The sequence below is a fragment of the Scomber scombrus genome, chromosome 15 (assembly GCF_963691925.1).
Source record: "Scomber scombrus chromosome 15, fScoSco1.1, whole genome shotgun sequence".
In the NCBI taxonomy this organism is placed as follows: Eukaryota; Metazoa; Chordata; class Actinopteri; order Scombriformes; family Scombridae; genus Scomber; species Scomber scombrus.
Genome location: NC_084984.1, coordinates 13,954,093 through 13,970,623, shown reverse-complemented (window position 1 = coordinate 13,970,623; position 16,531 = coordinate 13,954,093). Strand labels below are relative to the sequence as shown.

At 37.8% G+C, this 16,531-nt stretch overlaps 1 protein-coding gene across 1 annotated transcript in view; it reads left to right on the top strand.

Moving 5' to 3' along the window:
- LOC133995008 (membrane-associated phosphatidylinositol transfer protein 2-like) overlaps positions 1 to 8,370 on the top strand; it is a 60,194-nt gene extending 51,824 nt beyond the window's left edge. The window contains exons 21-28 of the mRNA XM_062434257.1: positions 669 to 817; positions 2,857 to 2,973; positions 3,805 to 3,921; positions 4,070 to 4,218; positions 4,331 to 4,480; positions 6,400 to 6,583; positions 6,670 to 6,798; positions 7,981 to 8,370. Coding sequence (XP_062290241.1) covers positions 669 to 817; positions 2,857 to 2,973; positions 3,805 to 3,921; positions 4,070 to 4,218; positions 4,331 to 4,480; positions 6,400 to 6,583; positions 6,670 to 6,798; positions 7,981 to 8,349 — 1,364 coding nt within the window. The 3' untranslated portion in view covers positions 8,350 to 8,370. The remainder of the gene's footprint in view (positions 1 to 668; positions 818 to 2,856; positions 2,974 to 3,804; positions 3,922 to 4,069; positions 4,219 to 4,330; positions 4,481 to 6,399; positions 6,584 to 6,669; positions 6,799 to 7,980) is intronic.
- Positions 8,371 to 16,531: the final 8,161 nt, after the last annotated feature.

The following is a 16,531-nucleotide window of genomic DNA, read 5'->3' as shown; positions in this document are numbered from 1 at the left end:
GTAACCCTGTTTCCAAAATAAAAAGTACACAATAGACCCTTAATCCTTCTTCTTGTTCCTTAGCTCAGTTTCATGAGATCCACGCCTGTGCTTCCCTAACAAGACGTTCTTACAGAGTCTGAGCTGTTGTTTTCTTACGAGTTTGCAGGTTTTTTTTTTTTTAACCTCTTTACAACTCATCACCGCCTTAATGCCTCCTAATAAAACCCTTGAAGCTGCTCTATGTTCAACGTTCCTCCTCCGTGTTATAATCCTGAGCTCCTCATCTCTAAATGAGGAGAATCTGCAGTGGACTTTTTCTTCTTTTTTTTCCAGGGCTGCAACTATATATGATGATTTTCTCCATTAATCATTTACTGGGTGAAATGTTAAAAAGTTGTGGGAAAAACGGCCACTGTGACGTCTTCAATTTGCTTTTTTGTTCAACTAACACTCTAAAGATATTGAATATACTATCATATATGGTAAATTGTCACATTTGAGATACTGGGACCAGAGAATATTTGGCATTTTTGCTCAAATAATTGATTAATCGACCAATCATTGCAGCTCTAGACTCTTTTTTCCACCATGCCTCAAACAAGTACTGGATGCACTGTTTCCTAATCTCTCTTTCTCTATCTATTTTTTGTTCTTTCCATCTTTTTTTCGTTGTCTCCCGGCTGTAGTTGCCTCTCGGTGGTGGGGCAGTAAGAGGATGGACTACGCTCTGTACTGTCCTGATGCCCTCACAGCGTTTCCTACGGTGGCTCTGCCTCATCTCTTCCACGCTTCCTACTGGGAGTCTACAGATGCCGTCTCTTTTCTGCTCCGACAGGTTCATAAAATCTTTAATTTAATTTTCTTTGACCTTAAATTTTGGAGATTGGATGAGTGCTTCATGCTGTTAAATGAAGAGTTTATATTCGCCATGTTAGCAGCGGGGCTCTGCTGTTGGGAATGTCACACGGTTGGTCCAGACTAATATATCTCAACAACAGTTTGATGGATTGTTATGAAAATGGGTGTAGCCATTAATGATCTCTAGAGGATGAAGCCTATTGACTTTAGTGATCCCCTGACTTTGCTTCTGGCGCCACCATGAAGTTGACTTTGGTGGTTTTTAGTGAAATGTGTCAAAAACTGTTGGATGGAACTTCATACCCCACTCAGGATAACTTAGGTAATGGCTTCAATTTTCATGTAGTGCCATTATCAGGTCAAAATGTTACTTTGGTTTACAGAATCAGAGCAAAAATATACATATAGCATTAAAAGAAAAACTATTTACATATGCATTTAAACATTAAAGAACAGTTTGCCAGTATAACTCAGATATATGCAAGTCTTAGAGTATTAATTCCTTCATAGCTTATTTATTATATTAATATCATTTGGTATGAACATTTTTTGAAGTAGCCAGAGCAGGTTTATAATATCGACCTGATAATAATAGTAATAAACTTTATTTATATAGCACTCTTCTTAACAATGTTACAAAGTGCTTTACAGAAGAAATAAAACCAAACAAGGCAGATAAAAGTAAAACAATGAAGAGCACAGAGCATACAGATAAAGACAGAGGCACAGAAGTTATAGATCATGGTAAATAAAATATGATGATGATGATGATGATGATGATGATGATGATGGGAAGAGCTGAGTGAGTTAAAGAAGGCATGTGAAGGTGCTCTGTGCTGAGGGTTGTTTCACTGCTTGGGTGCAGCAATCTAATAGTGAAGACTGTTAATTATCCCAAAAAAATTTTTGATTTGTTTTTAACAGGGAAAAAGTTGTGCTGAGATATTGAGAGTGAGGACTTACTCAATAAGTGACCCATAAACAGCTGTTAAAATGTCCGTCAGGCCAAACATCTGCCAAAATGACATTCCCATTAACCTCAACTGTACTTTGTGTTTAGTGCTAAGACAGTGAAAAATATACCTACTAAATATGCAAACATGTTAGTATTGTCAGTGTTAGCATGCTGATGTTTGGCTCAAAGTATCGTTGGGTTTAAGTGTAGCTTCACAGAGCTGCTAGCAAATCATAAATTCTTAGTCTGCAGCATATTTGCATCATTTAAAAGTAGGCTTATTGTGTTGAATTTCTGTCAACTAAATCCATTTTCTACTTCTTTATTTAGTTTATAAGTAGATTTCATTGTCAAAGATGTCCATCCTCTTCTTCATATACTGAACTTCACTAACAAAGACCAAGAAGAATGTGTGTTTGAAAGGATTTATTGGATAGTATTGAAGGAGAGGAGATAGTTTTAGGGTCTGGGGGATAAGGATGAAGAATGAAGGGATGAAAGGTTGAGGAATGAAGGGATGAGTTTGGTATGAGGTGTGTTTTTTCATTCCCGAATTCAGTAAAAAAACTTCATATCATCTCTAGCTGCAGTGTAGAAGTTTAGTGCAGTAAATGGAGTACAAACTCATAAACCTCACTGAGTGAAACGAAGCACTGCACAGTCCAGCCAAACATGACGCGACAGCAATACATCATTCATTTAATGGTTATATATTTTTTCAAGAATGTACATTTATCTTCATTTCTATAATGAACCAGAATATACGGATGAAGAATTGCAACAGATGGATGCCAAGAAAGCGGAGTGGAGAAAGTGCTTATTTAAATTAAAACTCTAAAACTTTGAATTAAGTACTTTGTAATGGCAGACTGCTGTAGCATCATACAGTATCAGCTTTGGAGTGCTGAGACATGCAGAAGTGTCTTTTCACAAGTCACTTCAGACGTCCAAGAAGATCAGAATGACTGACAGTAACTATTTAACACTACTTAAGTACGAGACGTGGACCCAGTAGACGTCACAGATTATGAGAAGTTCTTTAAACTCATTTTCAATTCTAGGTGATGAGACATGAGAACTCCAGTATTTTGGAGCTGGATGGTAAAGAAGTGTCTGAATTCACTCCGTCCAAACCTCGAGAGAAGTGGCTCCGCAAGAGGACTCATGTCAAAATTAGGGTGAGATGTCTCTTTATGCATTTCCTGTGACATGATCAGAGAAGAAATGTAGAACTTTTTAAGATTTAAATGTTTTTGCTCTTTTCATTTTGCCCACAATACAGATAAATCACTACACTTAAAAAATATATTTGAGCATTTTGGGAAAGACGTATTTCCTTTCTGGTGGAGAGTCTTAATTACAACTTGGACATTGACACAAACACCATTTACAAGTCAGAATCTCAGAATTATTATAACTCTGATATAATGTCAACCACCTAATAAAAAAGAAAAGAATAGGTGAATCATCTTCTTTTTACTCTAGATATAAAGTGTTGATCAATGAGCTTTAGAGATCGTGGCAGGTGGATTTTGTAACTGCTAGACCAGTGGTTCTCAAACTTCATGTCAAGTACCCTTAAACTGACACAAATTAGATCACAGACCCCCATCAGGACTGATTTTTTAAAAATGTTTTATTACATAAGGTTTATGAAAGTATTGACCAAAATAGTCAGACATTCTCTCACTGTGTTACTTATGGATGGGATTATAGGGAGAATAAATGATTCCCATTTTCTCTGGAGACCTCTTGGAACCCCGTCAAAATCTCAGGGGAGTCACTGGACCCCACTTTGAGAACCTTTGTGCTAGACAAAGCCAAGCTAGACATGAAAGTGGTGTCCATATTTTCCTCTAACTCTCTACCAGAAAACAATTTTTTGCGTATTTTCCAAAATGTTAAACCTCTCCTTATTATTAGAAATGTAAATATAAAATAACAACAATAAAACTGAAAGCAAGAGGACTTTATTCTGACTTCCTGTTTGGTCTTCCTCTGTGCGTCAGAATGTGACAGCTAACCACCGTGTGAATGACGCCGTGTTCACGGAGGACGGCGCCCAGATGGTGACTGGACGCTTCATGTACGGGCCTCTGGACATGGTCACCCTTACTGGAGAGAAGGTACTGACACGTCCAGCTGCGACGCACCAAAAATAAGATCATAAGAGACATAAAGTTACGTAATGAAGTCACCATCTGTGTCGTTGCAAGGTTGCCCAGCGGAGTGTCATGTTAAAAAAAAGATCTTCCTGGTTGTTTCTTCCTGCAGATTGACATCCACATCATGACCCAGCCTCCCTCTGGAGAGTGGGTGTACTTTAACACAGAGCTCACCAACAGCAGCGGTCGTGTCTCTTATGTAATCCCCGAGAATAAAAAGCTCGGTATCGGGGTGTATCCTGTCAAACTGGTGGTCAGGTACTCTAAGTCATTATTATTTCATTACCTTTTTTTTATTAGGCTTCATTAAAAATGCATAATTCAACTGTCACATCTGCTCCATCTTTTCTTTTCCTTTCTTTCACTTCAGGGGTGATCATACATTTGCAGACAGCTATATAACCATTGTACCACGAGGAACTGAGTTTGTTGTGTTCAGTATCGACGGGTCGTTCGCCGCCAGCGTGTCCATCATGGGCAGCGACCCGAAGGTCCGAGCTGGAGCTGTGGATGTGGTCAGGTGAGGAAGATACGCAACACTGTTTGTAGTTTCATTAAGAGGATGCACCATCTCATTTTCGAGATTACAATCCACATAGTAACATCAAAACAGACATTCACACCATGCATGTTACACGTGTCATCTGTACAAGTGAATGAATGAACAATAACTAATATAATTGAATAGATTAAATAACATTATGTCAAAGTACTGAGTCTCATACTTATAAACTAAAACGAGGGTAAATACAATCAAAAACAAGAAGAACGAGTGAATTTAAGGTAAACAAAACATTTTTAAGTCTATCTGAGCGAATGAGGCCAATTATTCCAGTCTGATGCTGCTTTAAACTTAAAAGCATGTCTCCCAGTTTCTTTAAGGCACAATGAAAAATAAAAAATATAGGTCGTTAAGTGCATCTGACTGAATATGTTGATCTGATTGGAACTAAAAAGCTGTTTTAGGTATAAAGGATCTAAAGGAGCTAAATACATTTGAAAACAAAGAGTAACCAATGTTATCTTGGTTTCTTTATTAAACAGCAAACTGTGTCATGAAATTCTACCAGTTTGTTGATTAAAGCCAGCATATGTAGAAATTCCATATTATTATTGCATCATTTTGATGCTCCTCTATCTTTAGGCAAGGCAAAGCAAATTTATTTGTACAGCACATTTAACATCAAGGTAATTCAAAGTGCTTTATATCAAACATAAAATGCATCAAGACAGAATATAAAAGCAACACATAGCTAAAAAACATATTCACATGCCGGGTCTATTTTTGCAGGACTGGTTCACATCCCTGAAGCCTGAAATTCACCTATAAATGTATATAAATGCCTGTATTTATTGAATGTTACCTAAAATTAAGTAACTGACTTATTATGTATTTGTTACTGACTTTGTCTCATCATTTATTTACAGCAAAACCATTTTTTTGCATGAGAGAAGGAGGAAAGGAGAGGAGTCTCATTTGCACCACTGCTCAGCCTCCTCCTGTGATCACAAACACTGTTTTAATGCAGTCAAACTCACATTATGTTGTTCTCTCTCTGTTTAGACATCAGGAGCGAAATTTGATCATGACTCATAAATGCTACCTTAAAGTTGTTAAAGATAAAATCCTTATTCTATGATGTTCATCTGACCAAATGGATGAAAATACAGGTTAAAGGATTTCACAAATTTGTTCAAGTCAGTTAGGTGCTTATATGAACATTAAAGACACAATAAATTACATTCAGCCTCACTAAAAGACAGCAAACAGCAATTTGCTATGTAAGGATAAAGTAGAGTAATGGCGACCTGAGCAGTGAATGAAGTCACACTTTCTCTGTGTGTTTTGTTATCCGAGCTTCTCTTTCCTATTTTTTTGGTAGCCAATTAGGCTGCAGGTGCATGTTAGTGCATGTGAGTGTCCTCCACATCAATTTACAAGATGGCATCCGCGTCACAAACTCACAAATTACAGCTAAACAGTTAACTAAAATATGTTTCTGAAAATATTTAAATAGGCAATGAAGTAATAGACCCTAAATCCATATGTGATCAACACTGCTTAGTTTGACAGTATAGTCTGAGTTTCAGTTCAGGGACCTCATATTGTTTTTTAAAAATGTATTTTCCCCAACAAACACACATTTGTTTTGGTCTGAGATGCTGGTGCTATAGGGCAACATCTAGTGGCTGAATGTTGTGTACTGCAACTTTAACACATTTTGATTGCTGTAATTATTCCTACTGTTATTCAAATTTCACACTACTTACATCATGTATTTAATGTTTTATTTCTCCTTTACTTTCTGCTTTTCAGCTTCAACTCTTAAATATATCTATTCTGTTTGTGTGTGTGTGTGTGTGTGTGTGTGTGTGTGTGTGTGTGTGTGTGTGTGTGTGTGTGTGTGTGTGCGTGTGTGTGTGTGTGTGTGTGTGCAGGTATTGGCAGGATTTGGGCTACATGATAGTTTATGTAACGGGTCGTCCTGACATGCAGAAGCAGCGTGTCGTAGCGTGGCTCTCTCAGCATAACTTTCCTCACGGCATCGTATCCTTCTGCGACGGGCTCGTTCACGACCCGCTCAGACACAAGGCCAACTTCCTCAAAACCCTCATCGGCGAGGTAAGGGAGGTCGACGTGAGTTTAAAGCAGCGTTGTAATAAAAATCCTTGAAGTCTCTGAAAGCTGATCTCCCCTCTCTGATTTAGGCCCATATGAGGATCTTCGCCGCTTACGGCTCCACCAAGGACATCTCTGTGTACACCTCCATCAGCCTGCCTGCGTCCCATATCTACATAGTGGGAAGGCCCACGAAGAAAATGCAGCACCAATGTCAGGTATGGAAGATAACCTGATAGCAAAGGCGTGTATTTTGGGTTTCAACACCCCTCTAAATATTTTATACATCATTTTCCTGTGCACAAATTTACTGCAGTGCAACTCTCAGACAATAAAAGCACATTAGTGTTGTTTTTTGAGGTGCAGTTCATTGTGATAACATTTTAACCACCCAGTTTGTTTGACAGGCTGACTTTTTAACCTTTTTAGGCATTATTATCATGTGATTTTTATGTATCTTGAACAGAAAACCAACAGTAGCTGAATGTGGTGGATAAAAGTATAAGGTAGCATAAAATGGAAATACTGAAGTAAAGTACTGGTTATCCAAAATTGTACTTTAGTACAGTACTGCTGTTTTTTTAGAAGGCTATGAAAAAATGCATTAATGTAATGAGGTGTGCACTTCACGATTATTGTGTGTAAGTGTTTGAGCTCATTTACGGCACCGTCAGAGGATTTTAATCCACAAGGCTTGATAAACAAAATTGTGAAAGTGAGGAAAATCAACAATCATTTCGTAATACATGTAGAATAATGGCTGTAATTGGTATGTTTCATTATAACAGTGTCTAATCTGTCAGTGTGTAAATGTGTTTGGCTCGTGGTGATGAACCCAGAGAATTATCAGCTACTCTTTATACAGAGCTTTATAGTGAGTCTTTGCTCATTGTTAAGCTGTCCGGCTGCAACTTTACTGTTTTGGTTCACTCTCAGCGCTCTCATAGCATCATTTACAGAGAAGTAGCTGACACAGTTAGCTGTAGACTAGCTGGTGAACATAGTGGAGCATTTAGCAGCTAAAGAGACAGATATTTCCCTCGGGAGTTGGTAGAGAGTTTAAAAAAGAGTTAAAAGAGAGTGAATATTGGACTTATATTCAGCAGGTGGACAGAAACATGACTCCAAATGAATGATAATGTTGATCAGTAACTGCTGGATGTGAAAATAAGCAACAACAACAGCATGTTTTGTTCAATTTATCAATTTAAAAGCTGATGATATGTCAATGTTGTGTTTACTACTTATTTCTGCTGCCCCCATGTGGCCAAAAATCAGTTACTGCAGGTTTAAAAAAACAACTGTTTTAGTCCTGGTGACACCACTGCCTGCCAGTAAAGAGCTTTCTCTGATTAATTATTGATTGATTGGCTGATCGACTGCTCATACATCTCTTCCAGTTCATCCCGGATGGCTACGCCTCCCACCTGTCCCAGTTGGAGTACAACCAGAGGTCTCGTCCTGCCAAGTCCGCCAGCACTCGCATGGTTCTCCGCAAGGGCAGCTTTGGGTTGGGAGCAGCAGGGGGAGACTTCCTCCGCAAACGCAATCACATCTTTCGCACCATCTCCTCCCAGCCCGGAGCGACTGGTTCTGGCTCTCCCAACCAGCCGGGCCGGACTGAGCGCACGCTGAGCCAGTGCGAGATGGATCGGGACAGGGGCATTGCGGCAGCATCAACGCAGAGGAGTATGAGTATAGCAGCCGGGTGTTGGGGCCGCACTGGGAGCACCAGGGAGGGGAGCGGAGGGTTGCTCGGCCCCAAGTAAGGTTCAAATGGAGCTACGGTGTTGACGGACCCGGCCTGAGCCACTATGATTTCTGGACTGGACTAAAACAGAGGAGGGGAAGGGTGGATGAAGAGAGGAGAAACGCAGGAGGGAGTGGGCGGAGGGTTTGTATCTTAGGCGTAGAGCATGACTCATACTCTTGTTTGGATGAGAGGAGAATAGAGAATGAGGTAGAGAGTGGGATCTGCCCAGAAGGAGTGGACTAATCAGGCCAAGAGGGATCCAGCGAACAAAAGACAGTCCTGTAGCATGACTCTTTTACAGTAATACTTTTATAGGATACATAACTAATTATTAAAAACGACAAGGAAGGATTAAATGAAATAATGTAAGCCTTAAATTAATCTCGTACAACGGGACCCCCTTTTCTGAACACACACATACACACACACACACACACACACACACACACACACACACACACACACACACACACACACACACACACACACACACACACACACACACACACACACACATACATAGATATACATATACAAGACACTGTCCAAGCAGTCGCACTCATGAGCTCAGGACAAACTGCAGAGCCAGATTCCTTTTTCAAACAGCCAGGCACGGGTCTGAGGCCAAGTTAGCTGGCAGCCATGGCAAAAAGCCAACCTGTGTCTGTCCCGCTGTCAGTTGAGCGACATGTTTGAGAGACAACACTCGACCCAGCGATGACTGGCAAAAAAGCAAAGAAGACCCTCACAATGCAAGAAGAGACACACATATGTAACGAGAGAGGAAATGAACATGGACGTCATACTGTAAAGGGTCAATTTGTCCACATTAGGAAATAATAACATATTTCTTCACTTATCTGTATCTAGCCATCAAGATAGACTATATTTTTTCCAAAGGTAAATGGTAATTTCAGCTGAACTACCTTCTACTAAAGAAATAGCCTCTTTAGCCAAGTTGCCATTCAAATTTAGCTTAAATTTTATGTGAGTTTCCAAAAAATATGTAACAGAAAATAAGAATTAATGCTGTTATGTGAATATTAGGTGTTGGTGGTGCTAATTCTCCAGTCGGTGCCATTTCAACCATTGCAGAAGTAGAGGACACAATGATCAACTGTTCAATTTATTTAAAAAAAAAAATGCATTGAGAGGTTCTCTGAGATGTAAGGATTTTTAATTAATTGTCACATATGACGAATTAAAGCAGTAAATCATCAAATTTGAGAAGCTAAAATCAGATTTTTTTTGGGGGGCCTTTTTGCTTGAAAAATAATAAACGATTACTAGATCTTTGAAATAGTTACCATTTACTTCCTGTTGATTGACTATTAAAACCTTTACATGAAACCGCAATTATCTACATGGTTTGATGCCAAGTGATGGAGAAAATATGTATTGTTTTCAATTTGGGTGAAGTGACCCTTTAAACGTCTGAGAGCTGGATTTGAGGGTACCTTTTTGTCTTGTCACAGAACAACTTTGCCACCGAGAAACCACATGTATTTAAATACAGTTAACATACTTCTGTCTGAGTCGGACTGCTCGCAGGTCCAGTTTTCATTCCACCCTGTGTGAGACTCTGTAGTATTATCCCTTTCAGTGTGGCCTCTGGGCCATCCAAGGCCTTAATATCCAGTGAGACACTTGCTCCACAGATGGACCAGAAAGCAGAAAACAGGGCATGCAGCATCAAAGCAACAACTGAAACTATGTACAGTCCACAGCAACAATCCCTTTATATATTCATCTGCTTGCAATACCTCTGATCTACCTGTAGGTGGTGTTCTGTTTCCCACATGTGCTGCTGCTGTTGCTGCTGCTGCTGCTGCTGGGAAACACTGTGGTGTTCCTCTGCTTTTTTTTTGCTGTATTTGCTCGTACAGGACGGACCTGGTGTTTTCTGCTGGGGAGCCTGTTTCATGTCGGGCAGGAATTCCACGTACAGCAGCTTTCACCTGCAGAGAACCTGTTAATCTTTCAATATTTTTACTAAAATGGATTGAAGGATGAAGGAAAGCGGATCAGCCTGAATGTTAAAAGTGTTGAAGAGACTGCTTTGATGTTTTTGTTGGTGAATGTGTAGGTGGGAACCGATGAAAGCAAACATCTTGTTGTTGCTTTGGTCTTCTGAACTGTATATTTTCATACAAAGGGGACACGGAAGGAGAAGCCACCTCACTTCACACTCAAAAACCCACATTAACATGCACAAAATGATCAGATTTCCCTTTGCGGATGCCACCCTCACTCATTAAAACCCATAAAAGCTTTTGGAGTAAGGATGTGTTGTACAAGTCATTCAACTATGCTGTTGTTTTATGCCCAGCTTCCACACAACACAAGGGCGTGCCTGTGTCCACTCTGTGTGATCAGCAATGTCTTCAATCCAAACACAGAAGCCAAAATCATTCTCTAATACTGTAGTTAATCAACTGTGTAACCTCATTGTTGTTTTTTGCACTAGCTAACGGTGGAAATATAGTGTAGTTACCATCTCATGTTGCTACATTTGAACACCTCTGTAGTGCATGATACCTTTTTATTTATTGCAGGGTATGTGCAGGTGTGCACACGTCTGTACATTTTGTCAGGATTATGAAAATAATGTAAGTAAATGTGCCAAACAGACAGTAGACACTTCTAGAGAAGCATTTAGACTGTATCCAAACTTTTATTATAATGAGGAGGGATGTTGTATAGTATGCACTGATGCTCTGCTCACGTCATGCAGGATAGATGAGTTAAGTTACAGATAATCTTATAGTTGAGAGGTTGTTCATGTTGCCCACACTGTGAGCTGTCAGACCCAATAATGCTAACAAATTTAAAGAATATGGCTGGAAATGTTTTTCATATACTCAACAAATCTGATGTGCAGAGCCAAACCAACAATGAATTTATCTACTAACAAGTATTGTGCATGTATCCAAAGTTTGATATATCTTATTCCTCTCTGGTGTAGACCTGCATTATTGTCCAAAATATATATAAAAAACACATCAATGAGCTTCATCGCTGCACTGGGTAACATGTTCCTTCATCATGAAGAGTTTGGTCACATAAGTTTGTTAAGAAACAGCTCCAAAACTAACATCAGTGATCACGTTTTCAGTCTCCAGAGAGTAGTTCTGTGTAAAAATTAATATATTTTACATACTGCGTGAGTCAAAATGGGAGCAAAGTCATGAGGTTGTAAAAACAAGTGAGTGAAGCTGTAAACAGAGCAGCATTCCTGCACATGCTCAGTGGCGTCTGCCTTACACTTAACTACTCTCTGGAGACTGAAAACGTGATCGCTGTTATTAGTCTTTGGAGCCGTTTCTAAACAAACTAAAGTAACCAAACTCTTCATAATGAAGGAATATGTCACATTGTGGCTCACTGACATGTTTTTAATAGTTAGAGGTTTACAGCACAGAGGAATAAGATATATCAGGCACACAATACTTGTAAGTATATCAGTTCATTGTTGGTCCGGCTCCAAATATGAGAAAGATATAGAGAACACCAGCCTTATACCTTATACTGGCTGTTTTCTTTAAACAGATTAGAAGGTGTAAACACTCTATTTTCAATGTTATTGGTGTATTTGTGTAAGATATAAGAAGGGTAAAAAGGTTTAGTTAGCTTTAACTTTCAACAGTGGTGGTTTGCAAGTGTGTCAGCCAAATCTGTCAGAAACTCCCAACATCTCTGATCTGGAATAGCAGGTTGTAGGTTGATGTGAACGGCCTTTTCCCACTCGGCTGCTACTAATTACAGTTTGAATGACCTGACGTGAACGCAGCATGAGTGCATTACTTACCGGGTTCTTATTTAGGTTTTTATGTCTCAGAAAGAAAAGTGGCTTTGAAAACTGAAGATGTCCTTTAACATTTTCGAGAGAGCATGTTGCTGTAATCGTGGACAATAAGCTATTTTGCGAGAAGTCTTCTGCGTTGAGTTTCTGCTGTGCTGAGGGCGGCAGCGTTTTTGGATACAAACACTGCTCCCCCCAATTTTGGCCGTTTGGCTGCTGAGTTGAATGTCCGCCCATTTGCATTCTGAGACTGTTCAGGAGCCATGGATGTGTACATACTGTAAAGATGTATATGTAGGACTTATATGGTTGAGAGTTATTTATTTACCTAAAGATCATGATGTTATTATGGAAATATATTTGAAATATGTAGCATTTTCTTTGTCATTTTTGGCAGTCATTAAGTAAACGGACCAACACAGGAAGGTTTCTTTTTTGTTGTTGTTTTGTTTTGTTTTTAACAGTGCAATATTATTGTTCCAATCACAGCAGGGGCACAATCTACCACACACACACACACACACACACACACACACACACACACACACACACACACACACACACACACACACACACACACACACACACACACACACACACACACACACACACACACACACACACACACACACACACAAGCTTCAGGCGAATCACAGTATGAAATCATACACATTCACACCACCTGCAGTTCAGTTTCACGCCTCGTGAAAACAATTTGTATTCCAGCTACTGTTGACCTCTGCTGTCTCTTTACAACAGTCAACTGCTGAGCATTTTATAGGACTTACTGTACCTATTTTTCAAACTGGAATATTTTACAAAACCTTTGAAATATAACTCCAGACTGGTTTTTTTAGTCAGTATTGGGTGCATGATTATAAAAAAAGAAACCCCCCCTCCACAAGGAAGCAGCTCTATTTAACCAGCTGTTGCATGTCATCCAGCCAGATTGGAAACTACTTAACCGTCATGCTTAACAATAATAAAGCAGTTATGTTGTCCACTATGTCCTCACTGTTTAATCAAATATGTATCAAAATATGCTGCTGATTATATGTAAGATTATTACAATTATTGCCACTTTTATTGGATGGATAGAGAGATACAGAGTTTAGTTTTAGTTTCAGTTATTGACACTTATTATTGACACAAAACATTTTGGTACCACTTTCTAATGAGGCTCGATTTATATAAAAGGGGTTATAAGTTGTAATTAATGGTTTTATTAATAAATAATTTAAAAGCCATTAATAGAAACATTTCTGAGGTTACCATGATGTGAAAACTGTTCGACAAAAGGGACTAAAATCAGTTTCTTAGCATCTTATTACACCTGCAGACTTGATAAAAACCCTTTATTGATTATTTAATTCTACATTTATAACTATAAACTTACTAATACTAAAAATGTTTTACACTTTATTCATACAGCACTATCTAAAAGTGCTGTACATGAGGAAAATAAATGCAGCACTTTAATTGAATTATGGCGATTTTATTAATGGTTTGTGAAAGAAAAGGTCATTGTTGAAGACAACAATATACGAAGATATCTGACTACAGGTTCTATATATGTAGACATTATTGTTCTGTTGAGTGAGGATGACTTATTTTAAGAAAGTTAGAAACCAATTAACATTTACTTAAAAATGACCAACGTTGAATTGAATATGATTGAATTATTACCAAATAGAAAAGAGAAACATTAGCCAAAGAGGATTTTTACACAACCTGGCAACCCAAATGTCATTATTAATGACTTGTTTGCATTTCTAACTGCAGACTTACTTCTAACAAAAATGTTGTATTTCTACAACACCATTTAAATGTTATTTAGACAAGAAAATCAAGAGAAAAAAATTCAGCTCTGTAATTGATTAATAGCACAATCGGGCAACATGAATTATTTTATTAATGGTGTGTCGAATAAACGGTTGCTGTCGAAGATGACCCAGATTTGTATAAATTATTGTTATATTTTAAGAAAGTGAGAAACCAATGAACATTTACTAATATATCACCAACATTAATTATTGAATTATTACCAAATTGAATTGACAAACACCAGACAGAGGATTTTTACACAACCTGGCAACCCAAACTGATGTATAAGTGTTAATAAATGATTTATTGACCATTAATAAAGCCATTAATTGCAATTTATAAACCCTTTATAAAGAAAGTGGTAGTTATATGTTTTATTAATAACATCCTGACACTCAGTTCTTACTTATCCTACAGTTAATGAGTAATTATAGTGTGATATACAGTATAATTCTGCAGTGACTTTGTACATACACAACCGGTATAAAAACATCAGAAATACTACTTTACAACTGTTGACATGCAGTGAGTTGTTATAACTATATAGTGGCAATAATTCATATATATTTTGGATATATGCAGTATTTTAAATTAGATTCAAGTTTCACACGTTCAAATTTAAAACTATTTCAGTGTCAGTTTATTTTAAACCCCCTTATTGAGCATTTATAGACATTGTATAAACATTTGCTTTATAATAACACATTAAAACACATTATAATGGAGTTGTAAGCAGTTATAAAGATACTTAAAATGTGTATTTTATATTTATTTGCAACTTTAAATCCTATTGTAGTTTTAAGTATCCATATAATTGTTAATGAATACTTAATATGTCTTAATGAGTATTTACAACCAGTATTAAATCTCCTTGTGAATGATTTCTACATGTATAATACATTAAGTTACTGTTTTTACAGTGTTTTTACAAATCTTGTTATAACTGATTACAACTACAGTATATTATAATGTGTTTTAAACTATTTATTAAGTGTTTATATTCTGCTTATAAATGCTAAAACAAAGAGGGGTTTATAAATGAAGTGTTAACCAGTATTTCTCTGTATTAGTGTTATCTTTTTATCCATGACATTGACAGCTGCTGATAGAAAAATCACTGTGTGTACTTAATTAATTGATTAATTAATTAACAACGCCGGTATCTGAATGACTTCTCCCAGAGGTTTTGGGCATACAGTAAGTACTGATGTCTATTAGTTCATATTTGTTCAGGCGGGTGTCTGATCTTTGCCCGGCTCCAGCTCGCTCTACATTTGTCTGTACTGTGGAATAAATACAATTGGACAGTTACTCATCATGTGTGCGTGTGTTTTGTATAACATATTTTACTCCCCTTATTTATCATTTATAGGATTTTACCAGTGGTGAAAAAGCATGTTTACTTCCTTACTATACTTATTGGTTTGGAAATGGAGGTTCAGGGTTATTCAGTTGGCTGCAATCTGCAACCTCACCACTAGATGTCAGTAAATCCTACACATTGCACCTTTAAAGAGCGGCACCACACCCATTAATGTGTTGATTTTCCTCTTAAACATACACGTGTATGTATGTGTTGCATGTCTTTTTTCTTTAAAAATTATAATTTATATTTATTTTTTTAACTTTTCAGGATACTCCACAATCTTACAGTAACTGTGTGAGTACCCACTGTGTTATAATACTGGTTGTAAATCACTGCACTAAAACACCAAATATGTATCCATGAAGGAAAGCTGAAAATAATCCTTTAACAAATGCACCATTTATTCTATTGTATTATACTATTTGAGTAACCTTTACTTAAAAAAACCCTCACAATGCCGTTATTTCAGGAATAGCTTACCCTGTTTTAATAATTAAGTCAAAACAGGTAAGCAAATTTCAAAAAGTTATTTCAGACTTGTCTCTTACTAATTGAAAGATCACAAGAATAAAGACAGGCTTGTTTTAAACCTACACCCATGTTAGCTCAGCACTAAGAGATGTTTCCATTGCCTGCACTGCATACTGGCATTTTTAAAGTTTAGTTACACTTTTGGCAGAATCTTCTCAGTAAAATGTCCTTGAAACTGTAATTTAGACGTTTTTATTAAGTCTGATTATTAGTTAGATGTCAGGCATAATCAGAGTCTGTCTGTGTGAAACTGGCTCAAGGTTTTAAATATTATCTCTTTAGCAGGAACTAGTACAACAGTATTGACATTAACACATGTTGGATTGTGTCTTTTCAGGAATATCACTATACTTACTTAAAGACACAAACCACAAATAATCAGCCCATTAACCTTCATGTCGTCCTCCTGGGTCAAATTGACCCTGTCTGTTTTGACTGTTCCTTCCTACCTCCCTCCTTCTTTCCTTCCTTCATCCCCCTACCTTTCTTCTTTCCCGTCCTTCTTTCCTTTTTTCCTTTCTCCCTCCCACCCTCCCTCCTTCTTTCCTCCCTCCCTCCTACCTTCTTTCCTTCCGTCTTCCTTCCTCCCTCGCTCCCTCCTTTCCTTAATTGTTCCTCCCTTCCTTTCTTTCCTTCTTCCTCCCTCCATTCCTTCCTCTCCTTCTTCCTCCCTTC